At 38.3% G+C, this 25598-nt stretch overlaps 2 protein-coding genes across 2 annotated transcripts; one reads left to right on the forward strand and one right to left on the reverse strand.

The window, feature by feature from the left end:
• Positions 1 to 3174: 3174 nt before the first annotated feature.
• LOC129276352 (toll-like receptor Tollo) lies at positions 3175 to 11695 on the forward strand. The gene is made up of 2 exons (XM_054912733.2): positions 3175 to 3441; positions 7544 to 11695. The coding sequence occupies exon 2, from the start codon at positions 7585 to 7587 to the stop codon at positions 10447 to 10449; it is 2865 nt and encodes a 954-aa protein (XP_054768708.2). The 5' UTR covers positions 3175 to 3441; positions 7544 to 7584; the 3' UTR covers positions 10450 to 11695.
• LOC129276353 (C4b-binding protein alpha chain-like) lies at positions 11103 to 24364 on the reverse strand. Its single transcript, XM_054912734.2, has 8 exons — positions 23733 to 24364; positions 22845 to 23024; positions 20131 to 20307; positions 17689 to 17856; positions 17048 to 17227; positions 15258 to 15464; positions 14372 to 14533; positions 11103 to 11904 (listed from the first exon to the last, which is right to left on the reverse strand). Exons 1-8 carry the CDS (start codon positions 23848 to 23850, stop codon positions 11888 to 11890), a joined length of 1209 nt encoding a protein of 402 aa, XP_054768709.2. The 5' UTR covers positions 23851 to 24364; the 3' UTR covers positions 11103 to 11887.
• Positions 24365 to 25598: the final 1234 nt, after the last annotated feature.

Genomic DNA, 25598 nt, shown 5'->3' on the forward strand with positions numbered 1-25598 from the left:
GTTATAGAACTCATTAAAGGTTACAGATGAAGAGCCCCCACTGCAAGGGGTCTTGACTCTTGGACAGAGCCTTTGGAGATTTAGCAAGTTTATGATAGACTTTCATACGACATTATGCTATATACCATCCATTTTTCTTCCCGCTCGTTATCTCAATCCTCGGCAGCCCGGTAGTGTACGTTATCTTGTCCCTATTCTTTATTTTCCAATTTAGATTTTGGCTAATTCCATTCTGCCTTTATTTCCCGCTTTTGTTTGCCTTTTTGTCATCTTTAATTTATTTCCCTGTCTTACTAATCATGCTAATGTGTTTGTATATCGGGGCGAATTGTTTTTTCTCACTTGTTCTTTTTTCCTTTCCCCTTTCCCTTTTTTTTTCCCTTTCCCTTTCTTCCCCCCCTTTTTTTTCTTTTTCCCGTTTTTTTTATTTTCCCGGTGAGCTCCGCCAGGGGGGGGGGGCAGCTTGCCCCCCTGCCCCCCCGCCTGTTACGCCACTGTACAGCTACAAATATATCACACCTCTATTATAGATGTTATATACCAATATAAAAAGGACATTCTAGAAGCACCCCACCCTCCCTCAGTGTAGTTGTGGAACCCATTTCTTATGCTATCTTTGTTAACGTTCTACTCATTACTAATAATGGAAGATCCGATTCGATTTAGGAACGGGAAACACGCAGTGTTCGATGGATGCACCTTCCTTCCGAAATCAATAACATGGACGTTTTTAATTGATGAAGATGTGATGGATGATGTGTCTGGTGACTCTGGTCATTCTAGAATTTTAAGAAAGGAGAAATGTGTGACAATTAACCACTGGCGTAACTCCAAGGGGCGAACCTATTAATCAAGAGAGAGAGGAGGGGGGGGGTGATATTAATTGCTTCATCCCCCGCTTGAATAGTATGACGTCACAGATTTACGCTAATGCGATCAACTCGTACTTGAATTAACTCATGTGAATCGTTTGGTAGAAGTACATGGATAAAATTCAACACCTTGCCAGCCCACCTCCATACCCTAATACGCTCGGATTACGCTGATGATTATTATGATGATGGTGGAGGTGGTGGTGGTGATGATGATGATGATAATTATGATGTTGATCATGACGATAACAATTCTAAACACGGCTTTCCATTTATTGTAATGATTTTTTTCACCCCCTCCTCTCTCTTAGACTTATTTGTAATTATGTTATGATTATGATTATATTGTTATTGTTCATTTTACATGTATTAATATGATTAATTCTTATATTGGGGCCAATTTATACAAGCAGTTGTGCTTTCTTTGACCCCTCCACATATAATATATCTCTTAATGTCAATGATTTGTATATATGTATATTTCCAACTGTGGAAATAAATTTGAATTTAAATGAATTTAATTTAACAATAGTTATAAGAATAATAATAACGATAATGATAGTAATGGCAATGATAATAATGATCATTATAAATCTAAGCCAGACGAAAGCCTAAAGGAAGCTGGTAGCTTTTAGCTTTATTGGAATCGATCTCTTTTTATCGTTTCTAATCAAATATGCCGTCCACTGATAAAAGGTAGCAACTCTGATTTTTTTTCTTCTTCAAAATTTATTTTTTTATTGATTTGGAATATTTTCTGTATGCTCTACATGATGCTTCATAATGAGGTCGCATATTAACACAAATTTATAAATACAGGGGCGGATCCAGCTCCCGCCAATAGGGGGGGGGGGCGACATTTTTTTTCACCCATATTTTCCCTGATCGGCCGCTCAAAGTTGATTTTTGGTTGTTTCTTTGAAGGGGTTGTCTCAGTGGCGTAATGAGCCAAAATATTTTGAGGGGGCTTGATACGGCATATTGCGTACAATTAATTAGAAGTTGCGAGCGATCGAAGCGAGTGAGCAACATTTTTTACATATTGATTACAAATATCAAAGTTTGAGATAGATTTTGACATAACATTTGACAAATTACAGGCATATATTTCACTTTTTCCTTTTCTCCCCATTTTCTTGGTCGTGAAAAATTGGTACTCCGGTATAAAAAGGGTGAATTTAAGCACTTTGTCTATCTGAAGCACTGTGTAGGGAAATTGTGAAGTGTATGTGGATAACATATTTTTATTATTATTCTGACCTAGGACCTGAACATTCTAGGCCTAAGGACATTTTGTCATCATATGAAAAATGATGACTATCTACCTATTCCTCTTCCTAAGCGCGATATGAAACTTGTCGAAATTCCTTTCTGAAAAAAAGGGACGATATATTTTAGTTATTAGGAATTGATTAAAATTTTATTATCATATTTATTAATGTAAAAAGCTTAATTAGTGAGTAAAAATTTGTTGATATTTGAGGCCTAAAGACTGGATATTTTAAGCACTTTTGTAATCATGAATAGGATTTATGAGTTGATAAATCTATTATATATATCTATGATATATAACTATTAATGCGAGCGCAATGCGCGAGACGATTTTTTTTTAAACTGTCGTAAAAGGGTATTTTAAGTAGTTTGTTTTAGAATTAATATAATATATAAAGAATCTTATGGAATAAACAAAGACAGTATGTATGCCTACTTGGCAAAGCAAATAATGCGAGCGCATAGCGCAAAAAGCTGCAAATGATAATTACACCATAAAACGGACATTTTACAGAGCACTTAAAAAATGAATTTGTAAATCAAACAAAATAAGAGCAAACTCGAGGTCCGAGCTGAAATATAATGTATTGACTTCAAAATTTGATATTTTAGCTACATATTAGCCTATTAAGCAAGATATGTATCTCATCGAACAGGCTATGCGAGCGCGAAGCGCGAGCGAAAATTTTATAAAGTGACATGAAATATATATTTTCAAATCATTTTCCAAGTCTTCCCCTGACCTTATTTTATTCACTCGTCTCCCTCCTCTTATTTTCCCTCTTCTTTTGTCCTCCTTTCTTTCCCCTTCTTTTTTTTTTATTCCCCCCTTTCTTTTCTTTTTTTTGGTCCGCCAATAGGGGGGGGGGGGGCGGGCCCCTCGGGCCCCCCTGGATCCGACTATGAAATAATGGAAGTTTATACACTTCCACATTAAACAATCATTATGACATATTTCCCTCATTTACTCAGAATCTAATTTCTCGGAGCTGCTTCCTTTTGTCAGTCTGGATGGCAAAAATGCTCTTGCATTTCTTCAACAGTATCTTACGTTGGTGCACGATATGATGACTGCGGTCTTGGAGTCAGTGAAATGAGTTACAAAAGTAAACAAGACTGCGTCATTGCCGCACGACCCGCTTCATTTCATAATTTCCTATTGTCGCAATCTGCTGGATTCTTGAGAAATTGGATTTCTGTGGATGTTTATTCATTCACTCTTCATTTTGGATTAAGATCGCTGAATAACAATTGGAATTAGTTCAGGATCCCATTAGTAATTTATCAGCTAGAGAAGGTAAGTTAAGGGTAGGGAGGTATAGTTACAGAAAATAAACGTGAGAAATTATTGATATGTAGGGATCCAAGGAAAAAAAAGCAAGCAAGGTGACAAATGTTGCGGTGTATTATTGCTTTTTATTGACCCCTTGTCCTTGAAGTTCATTGAAGTATATGGCAAGATACACCCGGGACGATCAATTTCTTTAAAACAATTCTACATACTGGTCCGAGTACGATTTCTAATATTCCATATTCTCAGAATGATATAGTGAGTTTATCTAGTGATATAAGCTTAATAAGGGGATCCAAAATACTTTCATACCATGATATCGACCACGGCCCTAGAATGGTTTTGAAAGAGGGGGGGGGGGGGGGGGGGGAGGGGTGAGCCAAAAGTGGGGGAGGGGGCTAACCATACCAAAAAAATCATAATCAGATGGTACGTTTTTGAACACGGTTTTGGAAAAAAGGTGGGGGGAGGCCTGGGGGGGGGGGGGGGGCTGAAGCCCATCCAGCCCCCCCGGTTCTGCGGCCCCTGTTGGACCAATGTATCCCTGCATCTTTGACATGCACCGTTCGTCGTTTATTTTTAAAGCATAAGATAGTACATTGCAATATGCACAAACACAAACTGATATCATAATGGATAATTGTTTTATGCAAGACTATTTCTTTTTCAAAAAATGTACTGGATCATTTTTTTTTCTTTCTTTCTTTTTTTCATATTTCTTTTTTAGTTTTCGTACTTTCTTTCTCAAGTTCATATATATATATTCATATATATATATATATATATATATAAATGTGTAAAGTTATACATGTACAACAGCTTTGGCAACTCTTTTATTTAAATATTGTAAAGAAATGGATGAAGAGAACAATGGTAGGCGTAGCTTAAATCAAGGTTCCCCAGAGCTATCTACCTTTTGGAAAAGTTGGTGATGCCGAAAAAATGTCCCTGCCGGGAATCGAACCCGGGCCCCCAGCTTTGAACGCCGGTGCCTTAACCACTAGACCACAGAGACGGGTTAGTGGCTAGGGCGACCCCGATCCAAAGCAATAGCTTTGATCCAGCTGAAGCATGGCGGCTTGTCATTGTTCGAAACCCACCTTCACCCGACAAAGGAAATTATAATTGGTATAGTGTCGAAAATCTGTCTATCTGACGGTCAATCGGATCGGGGTCGCCCTAGCCACTAACCCGTCTCTGTGGTCTAGTGGTTAAGGCACCGGCGTTCAAAGCTGGGGGCCCGGGTTCGTTTCCCGGCAGGGACATTTTTTCGGCATCACCAACTTTTCCAAAAGGTAGATAGCTCTGGGGAACCTTGATTTAAGCTACGCCTACCATTGTTCTCTTCATCCATTTCTTTACAATATATATATATATATATATATATATATATAAATCTGTTGAGTTGGCCTCGCCTCATCTCATTATGTTTAATATTCACAACTCAACAGCGATTGGTAGAAGTAAACTTATCATCACACTATATATATAAATAATATATATTTCCCTATTCAATCTCTCTCATTCTCTCCTTCATCTCCTACATTTTTGTTGGTAAGGAAACCCAACCACACGCTTCCTGTTCCCCTCAACTTCCCGATTCTTTATCCATGTTATATACTGAAATTTATCCATTGCATTGTGCCAAGTTTGGCAACTCTCAACCTTAAAGGGGTACTCCGGGCTGAAAGTATTTATATCTATATAAATATAGTAAAATTCACAGAGCAAAATGCTGAAAATTTAATCGAAATCGGATAATAATTAACGAAGTTATTGAATTTTAAAATTTAGCAATATTCTGTGAGAATCCCAGGTGAAAATAGTTATATGGGTGTGTGTATATATTATATGGGTTATATGTGGGTGCGTCGTGGTCTAGTGGTTCTGACTCTCTCCTTTGAAACAAAGGGTCGTGGTCCTACCCTAGTTGATTCAAATCCTAGCCATGGCGTGTTTTCCTTCAGCAAGAAATGTATCCACACTGAGCTGCACTCGACCCAGGTGAGGTGAATGGGTACCCGGCAGGAGTAATTCCTTGCATGCACTGAGCGCCGGTGATGGTAGCTCGAGGTAAAGCCGGGGTAATAATAGCAGCGCTTTGTATCCTCAGGCAAAAAGCGCTTAATCAATCCAGCTATTTTTGTTATTATCATTATATGCCCATCATCATGAATATTCATTAGTAGGGCTGATGATGTCAAATCCCCACTTTCCCTTTTCTTATGTTATTATACATGAAATCATTTTTGTGTCTTTTTTTTCATACATGTGTGAATTTTGTGTCTCCTTTATAATAAAATAAGTTGCAGCAATGAATATCTAATGCCTTAAATCAGTTGTCAATCAATTTTTCCAGTTCTTGGAAGAAAAAAAAATTGAATAAACTTAATTTCCTATAATAAAATACAAAAGAACAAGTGGGGATTTGACATCATCAATTTGATGAATATTCATGAAGACATGCCTAGAACTGTTTCACCGGAATAATGCAAATACGAGTGTTTAAAATGGCATAACTTTGTCATTCCTTGTCCGATTTTGATCAAATTTTCAGTGTTTCGTTTGTCTGATCTTTTTTTATCTGTTTATATCATATTATTTTCAGCCCGGACAATCTTTTTAATCGTCAAGAGTTTCTTCAAAGTTTATCATTCGAAATAAAGGGTATAGCGTTATGTTTTCTTTTTTTTTGTGGAGTTAACCTACACGTTTACTTTATTAATTATTGTATGAGAATGACCATACAATCATTTACTGGTATGCCTGTATAAGCACGATATTTGTAATTCTATAACTTTACGAGGTGAAGACGATCAACTACAATGGTTATGGTAAGGGGTGAACCCAGGTCTAAAATAAAGATGGGAATGGGTTGGTGGGCACGTAGCCTACAGGAAACTAAAAATCGTTGTTACTCGAAAGTCGATCTCTTATAGTAGTATGTTAAGAATATTTGTGAAACACCCCCCCCCCCATTAAGAAGAGATTTACAATTCATCGGGACTGGGCATGTAATTACGGAGAAAAAAATACCATCATCAAATCAAATTTGAGGGCAATGGGGCATTTCCCCCTGCCCCCACGGATCTAGCTACGCTGGTGATATTTGATTGATCATCTTCACCGATGAAACTGCATGACGCACGACCTGTTTACATCCGGGAGTCGAGTAATATTCATAGTCAACATTTTTTTGGCTCCTAATAAGACATTTGAATTCGAGTTGATGATATTCTTTACAGTATACTCCTCCCGCCTTCACAGGACCCCATGCAACCCCCCAAAAAAATGATATGGAAGCGTGCACCTATATAGAAAAAAATAACACCCCAGACGTTGCGTTATTTTTAAGGTTATAAGGGTACAGAGGCAATGACGATAGTTTGATAGCAAGGGGTGGCATATCAGGGAACTTAAATTGTTAGACTATCCCATATCTATTTTCAATGCTCTCATTTATTTATCCTCTATTCCCTTTTCTTGATTTTTCTTCTTACATCTCCTCTCTTTTTTCCCCCATTACTAGAAAAATTATATGGGATCGATCTCTTCCCCCTGTAGCTAGGGCCGCGCCACAAGGGTATAGAGACGGAATATGAAAGCCTGATCGTTTCATTTCACCAGTGAAACTTAAACCCATGTAAAGATCATTGATGTGAATTATACTTGAGAAGTATTCCAATCTTGCAAAAGTGTAATTGCCTTTCAATCATTTAACGATTACTTTTTTTGGAAATGGTTTTAAAAAAGTATCTAGCAACATTTTACGGTATTTTTTTAAAAGAAAAATTACCATTTGAGCACTTTAAAATTAATTGATTATTTTTTTTCTCATAAGTGTACACATTGGGACTCATAAGGCCTTAACTCTTTTGTATTTTATTTTTTCAGTGATTTAAAAGCAGTGCATATAAATGCCTAACCCAAGGTGTTATGAGCAGGAATCGAACCCCGAATTTTCATATGTCAGGTCAGGCTTCTATAAATAAGACCACTTTGCTAAGATACCTCCGCACCAATTGATTAATTTCGTATATACTTATGGAAAAATAAATGCAAGTTTTGCTTAGTTTTGACATGTTTTCTTTGTAATTATTATTTTCAGAGACTTGTAGACGAGGGCCTATTTCTAACCACGATCAAAGGATGGACATAGTCAGGGTACAAGATTGTTTAATGTTCCTGGGTGTCCTGTTGTCACTCTCCTCAATTGTAGCTGATAACTTGCCATCCAAGACGAAGAATGTCAACAGAAGAGACCATGGATCAGCCCGTATGGCAAGAAGCTACCCCATATCTTGCAATGTGGCGGATCTACCCTGCCTCTGCAACGGACCTACTCAAGGGACAGGACCTCTCATCGAGTTCACCAGCATTTCGTGTTTCCTCTCCAGCAATTGGAACGTGACCTTGCAAAGGATTCCCCGCACTCGGTCACTCACTCTGAACTGCCACTCCCATGGTAATCGGACGAACGATCCAGCAGACCTGAAGGTGGATCTGTTTGACAACCTCTCAGGGGTTTTGCAGGAACTCACAATGATTGGGTGTAAGATTGGTAGTTTTCCAAGCGAAATTTTCGCAGACATGGCCCTTCTCCAAAAGCTGCTTCTGGTGTCTGCAGATGTAGACGGTGATCGCTTGGAGGCGATAGGAGGAATAAAAACAAATGCCTCCGTCAAACTTTCCTTTAATCCCCTCCATTCGCTAGACGTACATTCATTTGGTTTTCAATTAAGCAATATATCGACACTGGATCTGTCCTTCAACAACATAGAGGAGATCGGGATTGATACATTTATGATGTTCCCCTCACTTAAAAAGCTAATCCTGGGAAACAACAGCATCAGCTTCGTCATTGGAGATGCGTTCCGTGGACTGCAAAGGCTTACAGAACTCAACATCAGATCCAACAACAACCTATTTAAAGATGATAGCCGCTGCTTGTTTCAGAATACTGCGTCCCTGATCACTGTCGATCTATCTTCCACCGGCCTAACTAATGCAAGTCAATTCAACTGTGCTCCTCTTCTACATGTAAGAAGGTTGATTATCCATGATAATAATTTGCCAACACTTGATGGTTATGTTTTCGTTTACATGCCAAATGTAACTTTCATTGACTTGTCAAACAATGCTTTACAATATGTCCACCCCAACGCGTTTCATGGACTAAATGAGTTAAAATATATTAACATGAGCGGTAATGATCTCCGAGAGTTCCCAGCCTTTGCTTTCAAGTCAACCCCAAATATAAGATTAATCAATATCTCTCACAATCATCTTCGTGTCATTAGGATGGGGACATTCAGCAGCCTCCCTTCTCTCCAGACGATAGATCTTTCATTCAATCGGCTTCAGACCATAGAAGTCTTTGGAATAGTCAACCTTGATAGCCTGACTATGATTGACCTCAGATACAACGACTTTGTCCTCTTTCCCGACAATTTGGTTTGGCCTTTCGATATCCAACCGCCACATATACCGATAGATACACTCCTTCGAGGTAATAGCTTTACTTGTGGGTGTCCAGTGATGTTGTTCATACGTAGAGGTGATTTTGAGTATACCTATCCGTTTTTCCATCTTCCTGACAACTCGAGTTGGACTTGTAATGCTCCATCACCCGTAGCTGCCAAGTCTATGATGACATTACCCCTTGAGGATTTTTGGTGTCCATACGAAAACAACACATGTAAGCAGGGGTCGTGCGAATGCTACAGGCGTGACATTGATCGAGCAAATATATTCTTCTGTCCAAATAACTCGCTACACTCCTTGCCAAACATCCCTGCAGAAACACTCATCTTCGACTGCAATGGATGTCTGATTGACGACCACAATACATTGCGTGCAGAAGATTTTCAAACAAGTGCTAAACTTGCTGTTCTTGCTCTGCGTGATATTGGTCTCGAAACAATTTTATCAGATGCTTTGCTAGGATTTCCCAATCTACAACAGCTGAATCTGTCAAATAATGTTTTAAACAGGTTCGACGATAATATTCTTACCGATCTAACCGACCTGCGAGAAATAGACCTGTCTAGGAACGGAGTAAATTCTCTCAGTTCCCGTACATTCGACAGAAATCCCAATCTCACGACTATTTACATCCATAGCAACGATCTCCAGTCCCTCGAAGACGGCATCTTCAACTCTACGTCGCATCTGAAGGATCTGACCTTACACGACAACCCTTTCATTTGCAACTGTTCTCTCTTTTGGTTAAAGCAGTGGCTCCAGTCACACATTGACGTTGTTCCTCGGCTCTATGATGTCGAGTGTTATGTCAATTCCTCGGACAATACAATGTACCCGATCATTCAGGTGGCTGACCAGGACTTCGGATGCTCATCTCCAGATGTCTTGACCATCCAGGAGTACAACGCCGTCATTGCTACATCAACATTAACCTTGGTGTTCCTGATGGTTATGGCAGTGACGTTTCGGCATAGAAGAGCCATACGCGTCATCCTCTACACCAGATACGGATTCCACGTCCTGCACGATGACGACGACGATGATGTCGTCTTGGACAACGTCAGGTGGGAGTACGATGCTTATATTGCTTACAGCGATGAAAACATCGAGTATGTGCTCAAGAACATCATACCAATCTTGGAAGAAGATGTCAACCTGCCTTACAAGCTGTGCATACGCCATCGGGACTTCCCGCCCGGCGGATGCATCGCCACGACCATTGTTACAAGTCTTGAGGCCAGCCGACGTAGCATCATCGTCATAAGCAGAAGTTTCCTGCAGGATGAATGGCGTCTCCTCGAGTTCAAGACGGCTCACCAGCGTGTCCTTCAGGATAAGCGAAACAAGAACCTCATCCTCGTATTCCTCGAAGACTTGGACAGGGATGAGATGGACGAAGACATGAGGTATTACGTCACAGCCAATGCGTATTTGTCGACCACGAATCGTTTGTTTCGTGAAAACCTCCTGTACGAGATGCCAAGACATCCTCTGGCCGAAATTCATTGTGATGGAGATCACCAGAGGTAGAACTTGACCAATGTCAGCGTATAGCAGATCATTGATGATTGCCACTACTACTTGTATTACTTATATATCTGGTGTATATTATAATATGTACACTCTAAAATGATAAGGATTAAGTCAATGTTTTGGTGGATGTGTTCGACTGACTCTCAAATGTTCAAAATTGCGATACGTGTTAATGACCATCCAATCTGTAATAATTTACCAGTATTTGTCTACAGACACATATCTATCAACAAATGTGTTATGCTAACTTATCATTTTTAAAGAGTGCAACACTGCTTAATCACAACAGCAATAAAAAAAAACTTTTGTTAATAGAAAACAATGTTGTGGTCATAACAAAGAAGCCGACCCATGACCATCCATCGGTCAGTAGAGTCGGTTTCGTTGTTGGGACAGCAATATGCATTTCAGGATTTTAAGTAATGATGAATATAGAGTAATACCAATTCTTGCTCTTATGCCTTTAAACCTATCGATGCATTTTCAACTGAAAATGAAAAACAGAAGTGTTTTTAATTTTCTTCGTTTTTTTCTAATTTGCAGGAGATTGTTAAGGTTGTACTCATGTTGGTCTTGGCAAACAAAGGTCATTGTCTATAATACATAGATAGAGAAGACAATAATAACGAAACTATAAGACCGAGACAAAATTTACAGAAGACATTAGATTCTTTATTTCACATTGTAGTGGATCAGTTTTAGGCGTTCAAAGTCACATGTACATTTCCCATATTTGGGCACCCAAGAATATTTTATGATTCTCTTCTTCCAGTAGCACGTAATCTAAAGTAAGGTTCAATTAAGATATATGTTAAAGATATGGTATAACTTTCAATAGTAAATATAAAATAAGACACAATAATTACCAGAAGAGGTTTGGTCAGCAAAGTTGAAACTTCAATTAACATGATTAGCTGTCTGCGAATAATGAATAAATAGTTTCCATGGCCCGCATTTCGAATCTCTAAAGAAGAATTCAGAATTAGGTTTCAGAGGAGCTGTATTCTTATCCCAAATTTAAGACTCTTGTCTTAAACTGTGAAATAAGTTTTGGTTAACTATGAAAAACTGAATTTGGCATTTGTATCTGAGAGCAGAGGTCAAATCAAATGTATCAACGCAATTAATTGGCATTTATTGATAATTGTTTCGAAATGAGAATTCTTTTGAAATGATAACTGCAATTGCTTTTCACCATTAAATACATTTGTTTACACAAAGTCATACAAATAATACAGTTTTATAATACTTGACACTCATGGCGTCATATAATTTTGTCACAGAACGTGGCACCGGCTTCAATAGGCCCTGCGTATCGTCGATCACCTTGCGAATAATGCTTTATGATTAAATTGTATGTCCTTCCTTTTTCGCATGGTAGAGTTCCTGATTAGAAGTTCACCTTGATTGGCAGGAAATCTTCTTATCATCGCCATTAGAGTTCAGTTTTATCTGTTGGCAAAAAAATGAAACAAAATAATAAAATAAAGTGATATATGGGGAGGGGTGAAATAAAGAGAAAGAGGGGGTGTGCGTGTGAGTGGGAGAGAGAGGGGAGGTGTGCGTGTGGGGTATGCATGCGAGTGAGTGGGGAGAGAGGGGAGAGGTGTGTGTGTGGGGTATGCATGTGAGTGAGTGGGGAGATCAGAGGGGAGGTGTGTGTGTGGGAGCGTGCGTGTGTGTGAGTGGGCCGGGATAGAGAGAGAGATGAGGTGTGTGTGGGGTGCATGCGATAACAGGGAGGTGTTTGTTGGTGCGTGTGTGTGAGAGAGAGAAGGGGAGTTTGTGTGTGTGCATGTGTATACGTGTGGAGGTGAGAGAGGGGAGATGCGTGAATGGGAGGGAGAGGTCCCGGGGGGGGGGGTACTCGACCAAAAAAGTAGTAGGTATGTGCCGCGGGCGAGACAAAAAAACGGGGGCCTTGGAGCGGGCTTATTGTAAAAAGGAGGGTCCTCGGAACGGGCTTTGGAACTACAAATGTTTGTGAAAACGGGGGTCCTTGGAACGGGTCGCCTGCGTGTGAGTGCGTATGCATCCCTATGGAAGGTGCATGCAGCTAGCCCGGCGGGGGGAGAGGTGTGTGTGCGCGCGCGCGTTGAGTAATTGAGGGAGAGAGGTGGGTTCGTGTGTGTGAGCTTGAGGGAGTGAATGGGAGTAAGAGAGGGGGAGGTGTGTGTGAGTGCATGGGAAAGAGAAAGAGAGCAAAGTCGAGACATGCATACAAATTTGAAAGGAAGAATAATAGTACCTAATAGATAAAAATTTGGAAATGCCGAGGGGGGGGGGGGGGGTTAGGGGTCGGAAAAAAATATAAAAAGAGAAGGAGGAGAAAGCAAGTATAATTCATTTATCAAAATAACATATACTGGTACGTTAGATAGATGATTTTGAAAAAAAATATTCAGTGGTACATTTTGACAAAATATTTTTTTTTTCAGAGAAATGAAACGTTCAAAGCCGGCAGTTTGTTTTTGTTTTGTGCTTTTGCTAAAGAAAGGCACTTCTAATAGTAATTTAAAATTTGTCATTGCATATCGCAGGGGCGGCGGAACGTACTTCGTTTTGGGGGGCAAAGCCAAAAAGGGCACTTATTATGTCAAATGGGGGCATTTGGTGCAAACGGATATTTTCACCACGGGAAAATCGTCTGCGTAAAGTAGTTGTGTGTTTTGTAGTAATTAAGTAGAACAAAACCTTTTTTAAGTGATTTCTGATTGATAAAATATACATTTAGGCTTTATTTTTCCGCGAGGAGGCGTAGCGAGCGAGCGCTTTGAAAAAAATTCAAATCTGAAGTTGTGAAATTCGCTTTTTTGTCAATTATGGCGCAAATTACTGTTAAAAGCGCATCCTCGAGAGATGTTGCGAGCACAAATCGCGAGCTCAAACGTCTGGACATTTCATGTAATAAGACCTGAAAATTAAACATCCCGAGCAGGTTTTGTTATCATGTAAACGTGTATCTAACTAAACAATTGACGCGAGCTCGAGGCCTGAGCTGAAATTTTTAATATACTGACCAGAAAAGGAATCTCATAAGGACTGCATTTAGTAACTGATGAATAGGAAACATAATTATCTCACCAATCAAATAATAAGGGTGCGAAGTGCGAGCTGTAAATTTGTAATATTCAAACCAGAAAACTAGACATTCTAAGCACTTTTTGTAACAAAAAACAGAATGAGTACCTTACTAAACGATTGGTGCGTGCGTGAGCCAAAAATTTTGTGATTTTTTAAACTAAATTGTATTATGTTTTACTTTAAAAAGTGCATTATATTTTGAAAAAGGGCACATTTCACTTGGAAAAATAGGGCATTTTCCATTTTGAAAAAAATACACATTTTCCTACTGTAATTTTTGGGGGCAAGTGCCCCCTGTTCCCCGGTTCCGCCGCCCCTGGAATATCGGAAAGATATGTGCGACGATTGCATACTAAATTTTGCACTTTATTATTTCCGATGAAAAAAATAAATAAATAATACACATTGAAAAAAAAATCGGGCTCTCAACTTTTAAAAATTGATTTGCTTCGATGTATATTTTTCTTGTGCGTTCATAGTAGCTGGCAATAATTTCCGTAGCATAATAAAAAAAATAATACCGTAACAATACTTTCGACGGTATTTGCTTAACAAGTAAGCTATGACTAATCTGAACAGATTTTAAAGTACCAAACTGAAAATGAATTCACATTATGCTGAAGGAAAACTGTAATTTAGCAAATGCATGAAAATATTACAGCCAAAAATATTGAAATATATACTTTCTAACTGAAAGCTGACTTTTATAAATCTCTCATAAAGCACAGCATATGAATGGTGATACACTAATTAATCTCATCTGACAAAACTTTGAAAATAAGTAATTTTAATATCCAAATTATTATTTTAAACATGACCATATAAGACTACTTACATTTACAGAGTACATTTGGTTTCCACGACCCGTCATTGCAGAAAGTCTTCGGTCCACCGAGCCTGACCATACCCGGTTCATCAACGCATGCGATCATTTCAGAATGGCCATGGTTAAACGTTTGACCCTCAATCAACGTATTCGACGGGGCTGTGCAGTTAGCTGAAATATTATACAAAAATAACTTTGCATTATACTAACATAAACTATTCATATGTTAAGCAATTGTCATCATCTATCAAAGACAACGGAAGCGGTTTGTGGCGTTCAGTTCAATTTCTAGTATAAGATTAAGTTTAAGCATGGACCTATTTGTAATAGGTCCATATCATGGTTTATGTCGTTATTTCTCTCTTTTTATATGGAAATCAGGCACGGATCCTCGGGCGGTTGTTCCTAAGATATACACAAACAACAAAAAGAAATCTATGCGATTTAGTGCCCCGTCTCGTGTCCCTTGGGGTTAAGACCTTTATTTTAGAGAGAGAAATAGAAGAGCAAGTATTACTTATTATGAATGATAATCGTTTTTGTATTTTTTTGTGCCCCAAAATAATGAAACCCTGATGACAGCTTCTAAATAATGAAAAATCCCCTGAAGTTTCATGAGCCCTTTGTGATAAGATGAAACTGACACAGACGAAGGGGAAAGGCGCTTCGGGTCATTCAACAATTTATATAATTAGATATTGAGGGTTTTTTGTCTAAAAATTTGGAAAAATAAGGAGAAAGAGAACGAAAGAGGATAGCCAATCTTTGAAATGGACGATGTCTGAACCAACAAGGAAACAAATAAACGTAAAGGTAAAACAAACAAACAAAGAAAATCATGAAACAGAGAAAAACGAATGAACAAAACAAAAGAAATATACATCGACGTCCTCACCCCTGCACGTTGGGGAATCCCCTCCTATGCTGATGGACCACGCCCCTTTGTTACAGCTGGTCTTCCACGGACCATCCACGTAGAGACCTCCTGTACAAGAAAAGCTTACAGTGTCCGCGTGGTCGTAGTAGGACTCGCCAGATAAACCGGAGAGGTCAGAGGTCACGATCAAGTTCGAGTCGGAGAACGTCGGCACCTTGCATTTATCTTCAGAGAGGGGGAGAGAGAGAAAGAGAAAGAGAGAGTGAGTGATCGGCGTAGCTACGGGGGGGGGGGGGGCATGGGGGGGCACGTTCGATGAGATTCATATCTTGCCCAATAGGCTGATATGGAGCTAGTTTTGAAGTCAATATACAAACATATTTTCGTTCGGACATCGAGCTTTCATTATTTTTTTTTCATTTACAAATGTCCGTTTTATGGTCTACATATTATCAGCATTTTAAGCTCACGCTGCTTGGTCACATTGTTTGATTTGCCAAGTTCATATTGTCTACGTGTATTCCATAATGTTCCATTAAACAAATGTATTCAGAATGCCCAGGTCTAAATCTAAAACATGCGCGATAGCCTGCATGTTCTTTATTTAAAATGTAATTAGATTATCCAGTTTCACATCATAATATCAATAATTGTCTGCTCACGCTTCACGATCGCATTATTAATGATACCCAATTAACTATGTCCTATTTATGATTTACAAAATATGAATAGAGTGTCCCGCTTTTAGGTCTAAAATCTCAATTTTCTTCCCCTCGCGCTTCGCGCTTGCATCAATTGTTTAGTTACATACCTATCCCATTTATTGATACAAAAGGTGCTTAGAATGACAATTTTTTAGGTCGGAATGTCAAAAAAAATTGCTCGCGCTTCGCGCTCGCATTATTGAAATATATACCGTCTTCGTGGGTAACTGTAAGCAGTCCTTAACAGGTCCCTTTTTGATAATGCTAGAACAGTTAATAAAAATTTCTGCTCGCGCTTGGCGTTCGCAGTTACCATCTAGTTACATACGAATCTTGTTCAGGATCACACATAACATTGCCCAGAATATTACATTTTCAGGACAAAAAAAATGAAAGTATAAAAAAAAAATCGCTCGCGCTTCGCGCTCGCACTTTTTATAAGGCTTATGAGATTATTTCATGTTTATGTTGTTTTATAAGAATAAAACTAAGAAGTGACTGATCGGGGAAAATATAGGTGAAGATAATTTCGGGCCCCGTCCCCTATTGGCGAAAGTGGGATCCGCCCTTGTGACACATACACACACACCGGAAAAAATGCTGCCCCCCCTGAAAAAGCAAGGACCCCCCAGTGCCCCCCCAGGAAAAAAATCCTAGCTACGCCACTGTGATCATGATCATGAGACGGGATGGGGAGGGGGACCCAGAGGGAGGGAGGAAGAGAGAGAGAGAGGACGGGAGAGGGGAAAAGAGAGGGGGGGGGGGGGCAAGAAATAAGCATTATAAATGGTGTTATTGTCACGATCAAATTAACTCATTTTTTTCATCTTTAATTTCATACAAGCTAAGGGGCACATTCATCACCATGAGGGCTAATTAACGGCAACTTTTTGTCAGCTATTCTATTGCCACACCTCACTTCTTAAAAGGAGTCAAAACACCTTTGCTTTAGCCTTTTTCTTCTTCTTTCAAAGAAAGATTTTATTCAAAATCAAACACGAAAGCAATTCAATTTACAGAAAAATCATGAAGCGAACATGTTTACAACAACTGTACATGCGTACTATTATCTAATGATAAAACAAAACTATGCTTTAGACTTACCATAGCAACGTAGTAACAGGGGGCTGGGCTCCCATTCAATTGACGAATTACAGTAAGAGAACTCGGGTCCGAAGGGCGTGGTCTCCCCATCACATGACAATGAAATTCTGGAGTTTACGTCATATGTCGTTTCATCCGGTGAATACGTCACATTGGTGGGCACGGTGGGAGATATACATCCTAAGGGGAACAGGAGGAGAAATTCGCATCAACGTCTAAGAAATAAACATAATTTACTGGAAAAATTGAAAACAGGGGTAAAAGCCCAAATGTATGTAAAAAAAATCATGGAAAAGGATATAAGAGAGAACAAAAGTCCTAATGGCATCAAATGCGATTAGAAAGGACTTGGTCTTTATAATGTTGTATATGATCAATCCAAACTGGCCGAGAACTTATTGATTGTTAAAGTACGTATATCTAAAGATAAATGTATTGCTATGACCAATAATTAAAATAATGTAGAACCTGTTACAGTGAGACTAACATTCTAATAGTAATGATATTTTTATTATAAGGCTGATTAAAATTCATGAACCAAAGAGTGAAGAACGTCACTTTTGTATTTCTAGACATATATTTGCCATGATGCAGGTGTATTTTATAAAAATCAATTAAATCAAATGGTATTTTATTCATACCACTGCTTGAGCATTCGACATTTGGGCTCCACGAACCATCGTCACAGGTTGTTTCTATTGTGACGTCACCGATGGAAAGCTGATATCCCGTATCACACATGAAAGTTTCTGTGCTTGTGTGTTCATATGAACCCGTTCCGTTTGAATTCTGAGGAGCCGTGCAACCATCTGAAAATAAGGATAAAATGGATATCTTGATGTAATTACTCTGTTGAGAGCTTAATATTTTATGTTCCAATTCTTTTTTATTCATTAAATAAAGATTTATATTATTTTCAACTCGGACAGTTAATGTACAAGTTTATCAATAAACAATTACCGTTACCTTTCAATAATATGTTTGTAAAAAAATGATACAATTCATAAGCACTTAACTCGCCAGGCGAGTTCCTTTCATTTACCTCTGAATAGAACATCGTTTGCACAGAAGACATTTGTTTTTACTGGTCCAAAATTATGGAATTCTTTTTCAAAGGATATTATACAATGTAATTCAATACAAAATTTCAAAGGAAAACTTAAAAAATATCTTCTGAATTCATATTAGATTATCGTTTTTTCCCAAAGTAATGTAATTCAGAACTTAATATGTAAATGTGTTTATTAATTTCTCTTTGTATATATGTCTAATCGTTTTATGATTTCTGTAAACAGTGTATACTGAATCATTTATTTTTATTATTATTTATTTATTTTTATTTGTTTATTTTTTATTCATTATATATATATATATATATATAATGACTATACGAATCTGCAGAAAGAAAGAAGACTGTCCGATCCCTGGAAAATGCATGGCCACCAATGTCATCTATGAAGCCGAGGTAGTGACATCTAGGGACAGGAAAGTGTACATCGGGCTCACATCAACTCCATTCAAGACAAGGTACGCTAACCACAAAGCAAGCATCACCAATCGGGGGAAACGGCACCAAACTAAGCTCAGCGAGTACATATGGAGACTGAAGGATGAAGGAACGCCCTACTCAGTCAAATGGAGAATCGTGAGACATGCGCAGCCCTACTCACCCAAAACAAAGAGATGCAACCTGTGTCTGTGGGAGAAGTACCACATAATCACGGCCAAGAAAGCAGCAATGATAAACTCAAGAACAGAACTCATTTCAACTTGTAAACACAAGAAGAAATTTTTACTTTCAGGTTATGGTTAACCATAGAACACCCCCCCCCCCTTATGTGTCAAACCCACTCCACCCCAACATTACCCCAATTTTCCTTACTCAGTTTAAAGAATAGCTATTACCTGTTCACTGTAGTCATTTATCCCCCTTACATTGTGTCTTTTGTTTGTTTGCTTGACTGCACTAGAGTTATTGTTCTCTTTAACTGTACTTTAGTTCAACATTAAATTTGATTTAGTTGCTGATGAACCCTCAGGGGGAAACAGTCTGTACAACTGAAATCTAAGCAACTCGCTCCACCCTATTACTATACTATATATATATATATATATATATATATATATATATATATATATATATATATATATATATAAATATTGTTTATTTCTTTATTTTATCTTATTTTTTTATTCATAAAATTTTACTTATAAAAGGGCCTTCACCCTACAAGCTCTGCTTTTTAGTTGGTCTCCTTCCCTTTCGATTTCATGGTATTATTGTATTATAAAAAATTATTTAAATGTTATATTTTGTAAATATGTATATTGAACTATCATTGTAAATGTAAAAAGATTGAAAGAGAAAATAAATGAATTGAATTGAATTGAATTAAGTAGTAATACCCCACTCCTGATAAAATAATAAGATTAAGAATTTACATTAAATTTCATTTCCGATTAAAAAGAAAAATAAGTTTGAAAATATGCGTTTATACTTGAAAACGGAACTTAGACTTGTTTGCAATCATAAAACAGTCAACGAAAACACCTATTTGGGGGCCCTCTTACTCTTTGGCCAACATGGCATGTGACGCCCCTTAGTCTAAAATTTGGCGCCCCCATGTACACTTTTGGAACCCCCTTAGTTGCACACTAAACATCTTGAGCTCCCTATAATTTGAAATAAGCTTGGCGTCCCTATGCCACCATTTTCTTCCATACTCTATCTTATCTGTATATTTACGTTTTTCATCCATCCCTTTGTATTACCTTTTTCTTACTTTTCCCTTTTTTCCGTTTCACTCCTTTCCCATTTTCTCTCTTTCCATCCGCTTGCTGCTGCTGCTTAGCATACCAAGGCGGAGGGGGGGGGGGGTGGTAACCCCCCCCCGTTACGCGCGTGGAGATATCTAGAGAGAAGGGTGCAAGTAATGAAGTGAAAATATGGAGGACAGGGGCCAATTTTATATGAAGAGGCCTATGAGCGTATAGACCTACAAGAGCTAGCATCTAGGAACGGGGAGCCTCTACTGTGAATCCCCCCCCCCCATTCACCCTCACCTCCACCGACCCAACCTCACCTAGACACGATGGTTTGGTTCCAATACTCCATGTTGCATTGCTGCCGCAGGTCCCGTCTTCTGAACCGACCAAGGTTCCGGAGGTACACGAGAAAGTCACCTTCTCACCGATCGTGTAGGTTGTTTGTTCCGGTTCCACTGTGACATCAGAGTCGATGTTAGGCAACGAGCAGGGTTCTGTGGGTCCAGTGATTTAGTCATAATAATGATTTTTGTCAATTTTTTTTCGTGATTGATCTCTTTATTTATTAGATCGATAATCACTTTTGGAAAGATATTGAGAAATAAACCTAGGATATATAAAACCCTTTACGGAACATTAATGATAGATAGTTATTAGTTGGCATTACATTGTCTAACATCGATGTTTCTTCTATTAAGCAATAAATCGAATCAATCAAACAATCAATCAATCAATCAATCAACTAGTCATGAAATTTCGGGGGAGGGGGTGGTCCATGGCTCCCAAGACCCACCCCCTGTACTTCAGTGTATCTGATCTGGTCTAACTAACATTGATGATTATCATTAAAAATATATTAGTTGGCATCATATTGTCTAACATCGAACTTCCATCTATTAACCAATAAATCGAATCAATCAACCAACCAACCAACCATCCAATCAATCAACCAGTTATGAAATTTCGGGGAAGGGGGTGGTCCATGGCTCCCAAGACCCACCCCCTGTACTTCAGTGCAGTGGCGTAACTACGGGGGGGGGGGGGGGCAGTAGCGTACCGTGAACCGCAAGAGACAAAGCACTGGGGGGGGGGGGCAGTGCATTGTCTGTGAACAATGCTTTGCCCCCCCAGTGCTTTGTCTCCTCCGAGTCACGGTACGCTACTGGGGGGGGGGCATGGGGGCACGTGCCCCCCCAATCGGCTGACAAAAAAAAAAAAAAAAAAAAAAAAAAAAAAACGGGGAAAAGGAGAAACAGAGGGAGAAAGGAAGAGGAACGTAGTGGGAAAGAAGAAATTATTATTCATTATAATGGTATATGATATTATAATCATGTTATGTTACATAGAAAAAAAAATTATCCTAACTTTATGAAACTTTATTTGCTCAGGGCCTATGATGTCATTGTTCCTGGTGCTCGCATTGTCTGTTTAAAGAGATATATAAACCTGTTGTACGAAAAACTCCCGTTTCAAGTCAATATAAACCAAATATATTATTGTTTTATGCAGTGACATATGCTTCTTTTTCATGACTACTTAAAGTGATTGCCCCATGTTAAGGTCTTAATATAAAATATTTCCTGTCCGTGATTACGTTCGCATCAGTGGATTGGTGAGATATGTCTGCTCTCCGTGAATTCCTAAAATCAGTCCTTAAAATGTCCCTTTTTCTGATCTGAATATCAAAATTTTTCAGCTCGCGCTTCGCGCTCGCATCATTTGGTTAGTTAAATACGTATGGTCTTAGTGAATTCCTACAAACAAGCTATAGAATGCCCCTCTTCAGGTCTAAATTTCCTAAATTTTCAGCTCGCGCTCGCAATATTTGATTAGTGAGATGCGTATGTTATTCATGATTACAATGAGTACAAGTGCTTCATAAGTGTTTAAATGTAATTCTATCAAATTCAGCAAGCACTTGGTATTGGTATTAGATGACCACGGTGAGATATGTATACTATTAAGGGATTATTCCTATAATATAGTCCTTAAGATCTCCCTGTTTGGGGTCAATGTATACAAAAATTTCGGCTCGCGCTTCGCGCTCGCATTGTTTAGCGAGACAGGTACGTATCGTTATTACAAAGTCGATTATAATGTCCCTTTTTAGGTCTGAATATCAAAAATTTTCAGCTCGCGCTCGCATTATTTGATTGATGAGATGCGTATTTTTTTTTTTATTCATGATTACAAATGACTACAAGTGCTTCCTTAAAATGTCTCTATCAGTATACCTGACATCTGAGCGCGCTTCGCGCGCTCACTAAGTGACTTAAAATTTTTGCTGGTGCCCCCCCAAATGCTGTGACCCACGGTACGCCACTGCTTCAGTGTATCTGATCTGGTCTAATTAACATTGATGATTATCATTAAAAATATATTAGTTGGCATTATATTGTCTAACATCGAACTTCCATCTATTAACCAATAAATCGAATCAATCAACCAACCAACCAACCAATCAATCAATCAACCAGTTATGAAATTTCGGGGGAGGGGGTGGTCCATGGCTCCCAAGACCCACCCCCTGTACTTCAGTGTATCTGCTCTGGTCTAACTAACATTAATGTTTATCATTAGATATATATTATAGTTGGCATTATAATTATTGCCTAACATCGAACTTCCATCTATTAACCAATAAATCGAATCAATCAATCAATCAATCAATCAATCAATCAATCAATCAATCAATCAATCAATCAATCAATCAATCAATCAATCAATCAATCAATCAATCAATCAATCAATCAATCAACCAATCAATCAATCAATCAACCAATCAATCAACCAGTTATGACATTTCGGGAGAGGGGGTGGTCCATGGCTCCCAAGACCCACCCCGCCCCTGTACTTCAGTGTATCTTATCTGGGGCCCGTAACACAAAACTTGGCAATGATCGTAGAACATTTTTCTACGATTGATTCCATTGACTACAATGTACAATCAATCGTGAAAATCAAGCGTATTTTCAATCGCTAATTTCTGTGTTACGGGACCCAGATGTAACTAAAGGTTTCACGGTCTTACGTTGACATTCGACATTACTCGGGTCAGGATCCCATCCGGTTCCGGGGTAGCAGTAACTATACGTGGTCCCTGATTGCGTGTAACCATCTTCACATGATATCTGAAGGTAATAGTAATCATAGTAACTGCTCAACTCGGCGCTTAATACCACATTATCGCCTGTTGTTGGCCTCGTGCAAGCTGGTTATATTAAGAAAAAGAAAAAAATTATAGACGAATTTAGGCCCATAATCTCGTGAAGTTATTATATGATTATATTGAATGTATAGCTAGATGAAAAGTGATTAAAAATATTCAAAGAAGAATTTAAATTGAAAGGAGAACAAAAAAAATTGCAGTTAAAATACTATTCAAAAGGGCAGTGCTAGAGGGAAAAGGGGCTGCGACTGCCCAGACAGGGGGCATAGGAACAATTTCGAAAGGAGAGGGGCGCCGAACTTGCATAAAATCACAATAATAATGATGGTCTTTATTAAGCATCAAAACATTCTTGGCAGCCAATGGCTGAATTACAAATGTTTGTACACGGTAAGAAAAGATTCACATATGAATTTGAGAGAACAGTATAGAAAATATACAAAATAGAATATATATATATATATATATAGGATTAATTAATATAAACAACAAAAAAAAAGGCGAACTCCATCCAACCTTGCAAAGATATAACTAGAGGAAAAGGGAAACATTTGATTGGTGGTACTGTACGAGGTTGATTAGTATTTTGAAAAACAATGATATTAAAAAACTGACAGAAGAAGAAGGAGAAGATGAAGAAGAAATGAAGAAGTTATACACATTTGATAAACCATAGGCCTATCCAGCCAAATCATAATTATATCGGTAACATGATTATAAATTGGAAAAATATATATTTTTAAAACTTACCTTGAAAAGTTCCTGGCAATGATGTCAGTGCCAGCAAAAAGGTGAAAGCCAAGCTTTCCCTCATCTTGATTCGGAAACGATTTTTGAAAGTTGACTTCCTATTCAAGCCTCCATTCATTTAAATACTAAAACATCCGGAAAAAACATGTACTTCTCATTAATATTCCTCAGTAATTATATGCATCCAGAGGACATGTCTCTCATTTTCAAACATTCCATGCAGAATTAATATTCAAGACCATTCTGAATATTGACGAATTAATACAATTCTCCTTAGTTCATTGTGGATCCTGGAATTGCAGACGATCGTTTTTTTAAATTTCCTGTGGCACAATGAAAAATAAGACCGATTTTAATCCGTCTAACCTATAATTATCGTATCATTTAAAAGGCACATTCTGTTATAGTGAATTGAACCATTTGTGAGATGCAGAGCGAAGATTCTTGTTTGCCTAAACGGGAATGTCCGTATTTATATTGCAAGATCTTTATCACTTCTTAAATCACGATTTGTTTCATTGTGTATAGGCCTACCACAATGATGGTGATGTGTATAAAGATTGGTCAATTATTAGCTTGTAAATCCAAACAGATTATGCCGTGCCACTTCTTCCTTTTGCATTACACATGTTACACGTAACATAGGTGGGCTTCGGGAAGGGCGCGGGGGGTGGGGGGCTATATGTATAAATCCTAAAAGGATTGGGCTAATTTGCAGAAACTGGGTGCCATGCCGGATCCTCTTCTTGTCTCGGCCGCCATCTGCGCGACCGTGCCGATATTCGACTCTCACATAATATCTAGTTACCCTTCATAGTTATTTCATATTTGCTTAATCACCACTTGGGAATTTCATTTTTTAGGTAGGTGTCATCATAATCTTAATGATGGATTTTCTAAAAGAAAAATGCGTTAAGTCAACATTTTCTTTGTGTCCCATAATGATAATCATTTTCATTATCATCATGATCATGTTCTCCATTACGATCATCAGTCAACATCACTATCATCACCACCTCCACCACCACCACCACCTCCAAAACTACCATCACCACCACCACCATGCACCACCATCAGCATCACCAATCTGTTGACGATCCATGCATCAAGCCTTTGGTCAACTTAATGTCGATCATGGCCCTGGGAATCGGGGTTGCTGGAAATTAGGTGAAACTTTTTTTTGTCTTTTTTGCTTGTCCTTTTTTTCTGACCAAAATTCCCTACATTTGGAGCGAGATATTTTTTTTTTCGGGGGGGGGGGGGGGGGGGGTTAACAAAACATCAGCACCCCGTCTTATAAATCGTTCTCAGGCCCCTGATGTCGATGCTACAGCAGGCAGACAGTGAAAATGAATGTGGAAATGCATTCAGTTGGCAAATGAACTTTCTATAAATTCAGTTTTGCCATTGAAGTTTAAATATCGCCCGCCAAACGGCCTTTTGGTACCTTTTGATTCCATTTCCTCATTCTTGAATTATTAATATGTGATTCTGAATGAAAGGGGATGACATAAGCGTTACAAATATGCATCATTAAAAAAAATCAAAACATGTATTTTAGGGTTATACTAATACAAAACATTCATAATCCCCTTTATATTTTTTGACGCACTGTACAAATATAATTTTGGAGATGTTACAATAAAGAAAAATAAAAATAAAGACAAGAAAATGAGGAAATGACAATCATCAGCACACCCCAATGCATTCTCAAGGACATGCATACAAATGTCTCACAAAAGAAATAGAAAATTATAATAGAAAATTTAAAAGTTAACAATAATGTTATTTCATTATTTTTTAGCTGCTTGTTATATTACATATATTATATTTACTACTTAGAACCTTTCATACCTCTTACACCAA

This window comes from Lytechinus pictus, chromosome 14 (assembly GCF_037042905.1).
Source record: "Lytechinus pictus isolate F3 Inbred chromosome 14, Lp3.0, whole genome shotgun sequence".
NCBI lineage: Eukaryota > Metazoa > Echinodermata > Echinoidea > Temnopleuroida > Toxopneustidae > Lytechinus > Lytechinus pictus.